At 37.9% G+C, this 11,102-nt stretch overlaps 1 protein-coding gene across 2 annotated transcripts in view; it reads left to right on the top strand.

The window, feature by feature from the left end:
* Positions 1–9,933, top strand: part of LOC124797977 (speckle targeted PIP5K1A-regulated poly(A) polymerase-like) — a 254,563-nt gene extending 244,630 nt beyond the window's left edge. For both annotated transcript variants that reach the window (XM_047261151.1, XM_047261150.1), the window contains one exon: positions 9,004–9,933. In XM_047261151.1, the coding sequence (XP_047117107.1) occupies positions 9,004–9,559 (556 nt within the window). In that variant the 3' untranslated portion in view covers positions 9,560–9,933. The remainder of the gene's footprint in view (positions 1–9,003) is intronic.
* Positions 9,934–11,102: the final 1,169 nt, after the last annotated feature.

Consider the following 11,102-nt stretch of genomic DNA (forward strand, 5'->3'; position numbering starts at 1 on the left):
GAACTGCAGTATGCTTATAACAATGCTTCTCCAGCTCACACACCCAGTGAGCCGCAACTGTATGTAAATTGTTTCAGTACTGCATATAAATGGTTAGGCTTGACCACACACACACACACACTCACACACACAAAAGAAAAAAAATGTACTACCACAGCCAGCTCTGAAACTGCTTTTCTGAATTTCAGTATCTCTATTTCCAGCACACTTTGGAATAATACATCATTTCCTCTATCTAGGAAAACTAATTGCTCATCGGAAAAGGACATCAAGCAAAGGATGGATGCCACACATGTTGCTTTTGAATGTCTTGTACACTGAGTCTCCTTGTCACTATGCACCAAACTGTTGGTGTGTCAAACAGTTGTTGTTTCTACCCTGCTCTGTGGTTGTGAAAGCTAGACAATATATCACCCTGATCTTGACAAACTAGAACACCTCAACCAACAGACACTTAGATGCATTATGAACATCAAATGTGATGACTTCTTATCAAATACTACTGTTCGTGAGAAGGCTAAGTATAGAGTGAAAGCCACCATTATTGGTCACTAACTCAAATGAATTGGGGATGTCCAGCAGATGAGAAACAACAGACTTCATCAATAAATTTTGTATAGTGAAGTTAGCACAGGTAGAAGGTCCCATGGTGCTCCTCTGAAGTGCTGCAAAGAGCGTTTCAAGAAGAATGTAAAGAGTTTAAAAATTGACCCAAGTAATTGGTGCACCACAGCAGAAGATCATTAACATTGGTGCACAGCTGCTTCAGCTGCTGTCTTACATTTTGAGCGGGAATAATTGAGGCAGGAGAATTAAAAACATCAGAGATGCAAATTTTGCCAGGCCTAGCCATGGCCCCCACCATCTGTTATGTGTAATGTATGTGGCCACATGTTTCATGCCAGGATTTGTCTGTTAAGCCATCAAAGGTATCTCCATACCTGAACTCTCATGCAGTTGTGGAAATGCAGGAGAAAAATGAAAACTTGGACGTGAATATCAGCTGCCACTGCCGACAGTATGAAAATTATAAAACTGTAATTGAGGAACACCTTTTCAAAAGTTGATAAAGGCAGAAAAGTAAATTTTTGAGGAAACGTGTTTTTTAAACATCATTTCCAAATACTAATTATGTAAATGAGGTAATGTAACATTTACACTGCTTTTGTAGGCATGATTCCGATTGTCTGTTTAATTTTTCTCAGTGTTCATTTTTTATATCAGAGTAGAGTGACAGGTTTTTTCAGAAGTCTGTAAATGCATAGATGGAAGTTAAAAGTTTTTTAATATTTGCAGTCAATGTGATTTTTTCAGTCTCTTTTTTTCATCTTTAACATTAATCACAAAGAAAGCTTATTTATCGTTCTTTTGTATAGAAATACAATAGTGCACCACAATATAACACATTAGTATAATATTTTTCCATAAATGTTTGATAAGCAGAAATGCAAAATGCAACAGACATCATTGAAATTAAAAATACTGGCAACAGCAATACAAACTGGGAACCTACAGATCCTTTTCAACAATGTCCTCATAAACTCATCTGCTCCTTCTGCTATGTTAAAATGCATCATCAGTTTTAAGACATTCTTTCTCATCTCCTTGCTGATCGTGTTCTTCTTTTCTTAAATGGCTGATTTCTTTACTGCCAGGCTTCAGAGTCTGGATTTCCTTAACTCAACCTCTTCAGGACTTCCATTATAAGTGTCCAGTAATGACAACAATACCTTCTTCTTAGACTTTTCATAAACCAAAACTTGCTGAGCAGTTATTATGTTTAAGGGATCTTAGATCATAGGGCTTTTAGTGTACTGGACATGAGATCCTTTGCTTCCCAATATTTATTTGGTTTGTTTATGATGCCATGTTGTTCCAGCACTTCATAATATTCGGTCAGTGAAAGAATATCTTTCTTTCTTTCCTTTTTTTTCACTCTGTCATGAGGCATATGGCTGTGACCATGGAAAGGGAAATAATGCACCAGCTTATTAAATATACTGCTTTCTTCTGTAAAGGCAGTTAGTGTGCCCATCATTACTATATTTTTATTTTGACTGGTACATGAATCAGAAAACCCTTCATTCGGTCTTTGTTTCCAGCCAAATATGAAAAGCAATCCTTTCCTTTCTTTGTGTTCAGGAATGAATCATAATGCATAAATTGTGTCTCCAAACCTGTCTTGAAAATGATACTTCACCTACAGAGAGCTGTGGTATTGCCTGAGTCTATTGTATACAAAAAAAATATTTTAACCTTATTTGAAAATATAATATAATGGGATAAATAAAAAAATCAACTCACAAAGCGGCAGCAAGAGAACACGTACATAAAGGAATTTAAATTTGCAAGGTTTTGGAGCCGTGATAAAATGCTGAGGCTGAAGGAATTAATGTAAATTAAGGCAGGTGGGTGGCAAGAACCAAGGAAATGTTGTAACACTAGTTCCCACCTGTGGTGTTGAGAAACTAGTATTTGAGGGAAGAATCCAGATGGTGTGTGTGATGAAACAGGCATGAGGCCATGACTACAGCATGCTCTGCAACAGGATATTGTGTGTTGCCAGTATACACACTCTGCCTATGCCCTTTAATCCTAACTGATATCTTGGTGGTAGTCATGCCAATGTAAGAGGCCAAACATTGTTTACGTAACAGTTGATACATGACCCGTGTCATTTCACAGGTGGCTTTCCCTTTGGTAGTATATATTTTGTCAGTTACTGGGCTGTTACAGGTGGTGCTAGGAGGGTACATAGGGCAAGTCGTACAGTGAGGATGGTCACGGGGTTAGGAACCCTAGGGTAAGGAAAAAGAAGGAGAAGGAGCATAGGATCTGACAGGGTATTGCAGAGATTTGGGGTGGGGGGGGGGTGGGGGGGGGGGGAGGCAAAGGCTAATCTGGGTGTGGTGGGCAAAATGTCAGACAGAGTAGACCTTATTCCAGGGCATGATTTTAGGAAGTCATAGCCTTGTCATAGTAGCTGATTAATACATTCGAGACCAGAATAATACAGAGTAAGAAGATGTTTACTCCTGTGTACCTCACCTTCGGTGAGGATGAAGTCAACTGCAAACTTCTGTTCACATTAAACCTACTAACAACGAAAGTTACATCCTGTCAGTTTTCAACCTTTCCGTGTCATATATTCCCTCCCATACAGCCTTGGCATTCTAGGCAAACGTTCTTGTTCAGATGCAGATTCTCTATGGCAATACACCGCCATTCTCACCTTAGCTTTCACTGGACCTAATTACCCCACAAGCCCAGTTCAAAAGCTGATTTCCAGGGCCATCAAATCCAATCCTAGTACTGCTGACCGTTGCAAAAAACAACTTAGGGGTACACCTCTTGTCACTCAGTATTATTCTGGTCTTGAATGTATTAATCAGTTACTTTGATCAGGCTGTGACTTCCGAAAATCATGCCCTGAAAAGAGGTCCATTCTGTCTAATATTTTGCCCGTCACACAATAGCTTTCTGTCATCCTCCAAATCTCTGCTATATCCTGTCAGACCCTGTGCTCCTTCTGCACCTATTTCTGTATGGTATGTACCCCTTTGACTGTCCCCACTGTAAGACTTGCCCTATACACTCTCCTCCCACCACCTATACCAGCCCCGTAATTGGCAAAACATATATCTGTGAGACCCCATAGATTGTTTACGAAATGTTACGTAAACAATGTTCGGCCTTTTATATTGGCATGTCTACCACCAAGTTATCAGCTAAGATGAATGGGCATAGGCGGAGAGTGTATACTGGTAACACACAATATCTTGTTGCGGGGCATGTTCTACCACACATGCCATCTGGATGCCCCCACCCCCCCATCAGACACCAGTTTTGTAGAACTCTGCAGCTGGTAACTGGTGTTACAACATATGCTTGGTTCTCACCATCCACCTGGCTTTAATTTATGTCAGTTTCTTCAGTCACAGCATTTCCTCACAGTAACTACTCCTGTGTCCACTCCCTTTTAGTTTTGTATATCTTTCCTTTGCAGATCGGTCTATGTTTCCTGCTTCCTACATCGATCACATGTAATGCACTTAGCTTTGTGCTCTTATTAACTCTTGCAACCTGTTTTGTCAGTAATCTCGGACTTGCTTATTATCCTGGCTTCCACTATTAAGCTCTCAGGTTTTCGAATCTTCCCCAGACCAGTCTCCAACAAATCAGTGTTTGCTTCTCTTCCCGCCCAGTAAGTCTCCCCTGACCCAAGGCTCTGAGCAACTTTTTCAAACTCTCCCCATTTCCTAAACCTATCAGTCCTTTTCTTCACTGCTCTTCCTTCCCCTTCAACCCCTCCGCTAGAAGAAGGAGCCATTGACTCCAAAAGGTTGCAGATTTAAGTACCCTTATATGTGTTTTCACCGGTCGCGGCTTGGTGAGTAGAGTTTTTATCTATCCCATTACATTATATTTTTAATCACATTTGAATTTTCCTCCTTCGTTAAATTGCATAGAACGTTTTTGCACGTAGTTTGTGCAACCTGTGGTTTTTTATTAATTGGTTCTTTTACTTCAGATCTTGTTCCTTTTTTAATTTCAGTAGATCAGTCTTGCATGTTGAACATATATCTGTATTATTAGTTTTATATGACAAATTAAAGCAGTGATAGAAAGTATGTTTTTAATTTGGTAAAGAGCTAGTTGGAAAGCCTGATGATTTCCGTATTTATTTATTTATTTTGTTTAATTACTGAAATGTTTCCACATTTAGATTGTATTCAGTTCGAATAGCAAATATCTCTTTTGGACTTTTTCCGTCAATAGTGGTTCTCTCTACACCTGTTTATTTTGATATCATTCTTTATAGCTTATTTAACTTCCTTATCTTTAGTTGTGCTGCAGTCCCGCTCTGAGTTTTCAGTCTATAATCTCGTGTTACATGACACTTGGTGTTCAAATTTGAGTATCTGTCTTTGGACATCCGTGACATTACCTGAAATGTTACGGCGCATACAACATTGGAACAGTATTCTTCCTTCCTGCCTCTATCTTTTGGTGATGTGATTATCATGTATTTTAGTAATAATTTATCTTGTTTCATTTTGTTTAAGTGATGAAAAGTTGTTATATTGCTCTAAGTGAGATCAGCTGCTCTGCGTTCTTTCCTTCCTAAGACTTTTGGGTTTACTGATGTCTACTAGCCCCCATGAACAGCAATAGCTTCCATTTTCTTGTTCTTGTTGGACTTCTTGAATGCTTTCACTGTCGACTTGGACTTCGTACCACCTGAGCACTCTGTTACATATGTACCATTTCTGAATCACTTGTATTAATTTCCATCTAATAGTTCAACAGCTACTCTTTTAGCACAAACCTCCCTCTGACAAAACTGGCTTGAACTGAGTAATAATTAGGAGGTAATGTTGGTGTGTAAACCACTAATTTGGTGTGTAAACCACTAATTTATTTCTAATGTTGGTTCTGATAGCAAGGGCTTAGCTACAGTTTATGTTTTTTGTATGTCCAAAAAACAATTCTCACGTTGTTATTGAATGTGATGTCCTCCATTGTTATTGATGTTCTAAATTGTTGTTCTCCCTTCCAGCTTTCTCAGAAGCAAAGCGCAGTTTGTGTTTCTTGACTTTGGCTTTGACTTTCTGAGAGCAAATATTGAATTTTGAAAGAACTCTTAGTTTTCATCACCCTATATCAACAGCAAATATTGGCTTTTGACCAGACCATTTCAACAGGACAAACATAGCAAGAACCTTGATTTTTAACTGACTTCTGAAAAAATCTCCTCAATTGTTTACAATTTCTTCATCATATTGCATGTTTAAGGCATTTGGTATGTGAGCTTAGCACAGCGTATGAACTGTGTTACTCTAATCCCAGATCATTTGAACCAAACTTCAGTTTCCTAATCACAGTTACCGTGAGCCAAACATTGATATCTAACTATTGGCCCTTGTAAGTCCACATCATGGGGTAACCAAAGCCATCATGTCTTTATTTTACAATTTCTGACATACATTTGATAAAATTTCCTTATATGGGAATATATAGTAGTATATCCAACTTTTAACTGAACCAGTTGCTGTCTAAAGTAAAGTACAGATGTTAAAGTTGAAAAATGGCATGAGTAGTCCTGTTTTATGTTAGGTGTAGGAATAATTTTGAGGTACATATATCTTAGTCTTCCTTTTGACATTTCTACCCAATACACTGTATAAGGTTAGGTGATACTTAGATATGATTTTTTTGTGGAAACAGCATATAGCATTATTTTCTCCAAACTTTCAGAGTCGCTCTAATGTTGGAAACATGGATGATGCAGTTTATATCAGTTATTTGACAACCAAAATATCATACATCACTCTTTTATGTTGAACTAGAGGATTCATATTGGATACTGCATTCACTATTAGAGGCTGTAGTTAAAGAGTTTTGAATATCTATAAAATCTATTCCTTTCAGTCTCCAACAATGGTTTATTCTCACTTTCATTCATTACACCATGTCATTCAGTAGATTTTCATTCCTTGCTACAGAGTAGTTGTTTCTGGCTGCTGGCTGTGATTAGTGGAAAAGGCATTAAGCAGTTAGAGAACAAGTTCATTGAATGGATTTCCTCAGAGACCAGATTGTTTTGCTGTTTTAAAAGTTACTAATCATATATTTTGTAACTTTGAACTTGCTACAGTTACCAGTATATTATTTTTTGATTACGTGTTGCAACAATGAAACTTCCTGATTTGAAAGGGACACAAGAAAGAGAGGTGTGAAAGACTGAAGGTGGGAATGGCCTCATTTGAAGCAGTGGATGGGGACATTTATTTACCATCTGCCGTGGTTGCTACAGTGCATTGACCAAAGGAGAAACACATGTTTGTTGTAAAGCCCTATGGTCTAATGCCCGCTTCGCCCCCCCTCCCCCCCCTCTCCCCGTGGCTGCGGAGCTGATCTCAAAAGTTTGTGCATACCGTATATTGTCCCAGCTAGTTAAGAACCATTCCCTGCCATTGAATCCTATTAAATCTGTTAGTAAAAAGGTTTATCAGCTTCCTTCAATAACCCTTGAATCCCTTGAATGTTCACAGATATTATTGTCTACGTACTAGCTGATTATGGAATTCAGTAAACACTGGGAATGTCTCATATATTTCTGTTTTAGTGACACAGTTAAGTTCTTAAATTAATGAGAGATGGCATTAGGGGAGCAATGAAAGGAGAGTTGACCCTAGTGCGTATCGTTTCGGTATGTTAACAGTCAGTCAGTACTACATTCCTTTGTGTGCCTATCACCAAAGATATGTTTTCCCATGAAACTGTCCTTTGCCATCAATGTCCGATGAATTATAAAGATGTCTCTGGACCTTACAATGTCTAAGCTCCTCAATTCTCACAACACGATATTAATTGTGGGTTCGAATCCTTTCAGTGTCTGTTCAGCACAAGTTTAGTCTTTTAACAGGCACTATTTTTCACATTTACATTTATTAGCAGAATCACCTTGACAACAAGTGGCAAAGATACTAGTGTGATAAGGTCCAAACTATTTTCGGTCCCAATGCTCTTTAATAATTCGTATACAGCAAATAAACTCTTAATTCAACATAAAAGTTTTCGTATTGTCAATAAATCTCTTCACAATCATAAGTATACGATCGTAGCTTATCGTTTAACATGTACAATCACCATACACTTGAATATCAGTGTTCGTATACCCAGTCACCTCTAATTGACTCACTCTCTGAATTTATCCCAAAATAATCTATTTTCCACCACTCCAATGTCTAATCCAGTTCTAAGAATGCAATTTAATTAGGCTTCTAATCCCAAAATTCCAGCTACCACGGAAGAACTGTGAACACACTCGCCACCGGTGAAAACAAAAACTCAAGAGGCCTAACAACGTTGCGCATTGGTTTATATATTACATTCAAAACAAAACACAGATCTGTTAGATCTTCCTTGGATTCCCTTTCTACTGCTTTGTGTTACTCTATTTCGAATATCTGCTCTTTGTAAAATTTTAACTAACTGTTACTTTGAAATACTACTACCATTTTTGGGCCCTTAGGTCATTTTGTATTACAGAATTTAATCTAATACTTGTTTCTGTATAACCACTCTCTAAAGAGTGGTTACATAGTTAATTGTCAGATTGCAGCATGCATCTCCTTGATGATGCCCAGCATGCTAGCAAGCAGCTGCCCTTCAACTTTTGAATGCTCTGTGAGGTGAATTCTTCATGGAGGCCTATGCTCCCATAGCTGTGATGTAAGAACTCAGTGAATGCGATTTTGATGTTCAGCATAATGCATGTGAAAATTTGCCTGCCTATGTGGTGCACACTGCAGAACTACATGAGAAGTTCCTTCACTCAGTATGTGTAACTGTTTGGTGTGTTTTATTGACATTAGAGATCATTGTGCCTTACTTTTTTTCTAAGAAACCAAATGTACAATGATGAATTCCCAACTAGTTGTCAGTGTGATTGATAATTTTATTTTGCCCAGTCTTTTAAAAAAAATGATGTTGGGAATGTGTGTCTTCAGCAAGATGGCATCATGGCATACACATTTTGTAGGAAAAGTACTCTGTACACCTGGTCTCTTTGATGGACAATCTTCTGTGGCCGGTGCACTTGCCCAATTTAGCCCTTCGCAACTTTTCTTGTTTTTCAGTTTGGTATCTAAAATTCATTGTTTACACTGTACAGCCAAGGACCTTCATCACTTGAAGGTGAAAATTCACCAAACGTAGCTTGTGGACTTCTTGTTATGCTAGAAACTGTCACCCATAACTTCAGAAGTCAAGTAAATCAGTTTACTGACAATACATCACTTGCTGGATATCATATTTAAAAATATGTCATTTTAAATTGCTATTTATGTAGGGAAAGAATAATAAATTAAAACAATAAATATAATTTTCTTTCAAAACAGCAATTTTCATTGTTGCATCCTGTTGTATTTATTTGTGTATAAACATCTGTGTATATGTGTATGTAAAATTAGCATTAATTTACAAAACATTTTGCAGGTTGAAGGTAGAACCAGTTGATGATACAAGGGGTCCAGTATCTGTGGAGGATTGTATGATTACTAAGTGTCTGCCACGTAGTTGGAAATGTTCCGGCAAACCCGTACTGCACACGTGGAATATGCGCAAGAAGGCTGCCACAAAGCATAAATTAGATCCCAAACTCCCTATGATGGAGCGAGAAACACTGATTTCACAGCATCTAGAACAAGAGCCATCAGAAGTTGAAAATGCATCATTCATTGTCCGTATTATTGCTGGAAGCAAAAAGGAGTCTGTTCGCTGTTGCCTCATAGCACACACAGCAGATGCAGCTCTCTATCATATCATTGCCAGAAAGCTCCTTTCACTTATTCCGCTGTGGTTAAATACTGCCTTTGTATCCAGAACTGCATTGAATTACATTTCTGACTTCTCCTTGTCAACTAATACAGATGCAGGAAGTGCCTTGCCTGCTAATGCAAATGTATGTGGTAATACAGAAGAATCATCTGCTGCAGAGATAGTTCTGGAAAAAGGTAACACAGACAAACAAGATGATGATCTGTCCAGTTGAAGCATTCCATTCCAAGTGCTTCATAGCTTTAACAGTGCGATGAAAATTGAAAGTTGGCAGTACTCTCCTCATTGTTACCTCTCTTCCACAGTGAAAACTAATTCTTTCTAATCTTCAGCATTGTGAACAATTAAGTGGTGTTTTCCATGCACAGGTGAGATGAGTAACATTGTGTCATGAATTTTACTCAGGACATTAACGACACTGCAACCATCGTAAGGAATAAATAAAAAATTAAACTAGTCTGCATCAAAACTGTTTCCTTTGGAAATGCTGAAATCCCTTTTGAAACACAGTCTACATGTTTGTAAATAAATATTTGACTGGAAGCTATTTTTCACAAGTATACACAAGCAATTTGTGTAATATTGAAAGATAATTAAATTTCATTGTGTGTATTTGTTTATTTGAAAATTATTTATTAAATGTTCTAGCCACCTTCATATGGGACATAGGCTACAGTGTGGAACATACTGACATTGGTTGGCAACATGGTTGGTGCAGATCAATTAATTAAGTAATTTTATTTGTGTGTTCTGTGGATTATAATTGCAAACTCTAAATATGATGTGTAACAAGTCGGTTTTACATTGATAATAGACATTCTCTCCTAAAACATGTGCACGCACACGCCGCCACACACACACACACACACACACACACACACACACACACACACACACACACCTGTCAGATCACATGATTCTGTGCATCCACAGTGGTCAACAACAGTTGTTTTTGGTTGCATTTTGTGCACATTCCACAGCCCCAGATTGTTTTTAAACATGCTGAAAATTGGTGCCTTCAAAAATGGATGGAGGAAGTTGTGAATATTTCAGTTGAGTCAAGGCCACTGTAACATGTTCGAGAGAGAGCTTCAACATTTTCTGTGACAACAGGTACATTAAAAAAAGGGGGGGCTGGGCTGGAACTTAATCCTAGTCCCAGTCTTTCATGGTCACTACATTACCAGCTGCACTGTTCGTACGTATCTCATAAACTAAGTAAGTTTGAATTTATCAGTTATTTCCTTGCATAGCTTCAAAGCTCATGCTAAACAGAAATTTCAAATTCATGCAATAAATGGAATGAAAAGAGTCGTCGTTTGTGTAAATAGCTGGAGAAATTTTTATTCACACCCATATCTTTGCACTTAATAAAAATATGGTTCCACTTTTAACCACTAACATGCCATTACCTCACATTTTATTGTAGCAGATCATATTACAATGACATGTTTATCTATGCATTGGTGACCTCAAATAGCACAATTTTGTAGCATGGAACTTCTAATACATAAACCACCAAATAACACGCTTAGGGTTCAGAGTGATTTAATTGGGGTGAGGGAGTTGCTTCAACGATCTTCTGGCCAGTTTGATGTGACTTGCAGTGAATTCCCTTTCCCATGCCAGCCACTTCATCTCAGAGTAGCACTTGCACTCAATGTCCTTAATTATTTGTTGGATATATTCCCAGTTTCTGTCTTTCCCCATAGATTTTACTGTTTTCAGTTCCCATGATGAGATGCCTTGATAGCTTG

This window comes from Schistocerca piceifrons, chromosome 5 (assembly GCF_021461385.2).
Source record: "Schistocerca piceifrons isolate TAMUIC-IGC-003096 chromosome 5, iqSchPice1.1, whole genome shotgun sequence".
NCBI lineage: Eukaryota > Metazoa > Arthropoda > Insecta > Orthoptera > Acrididae > Schistocerca > Schistocerca piceifrons.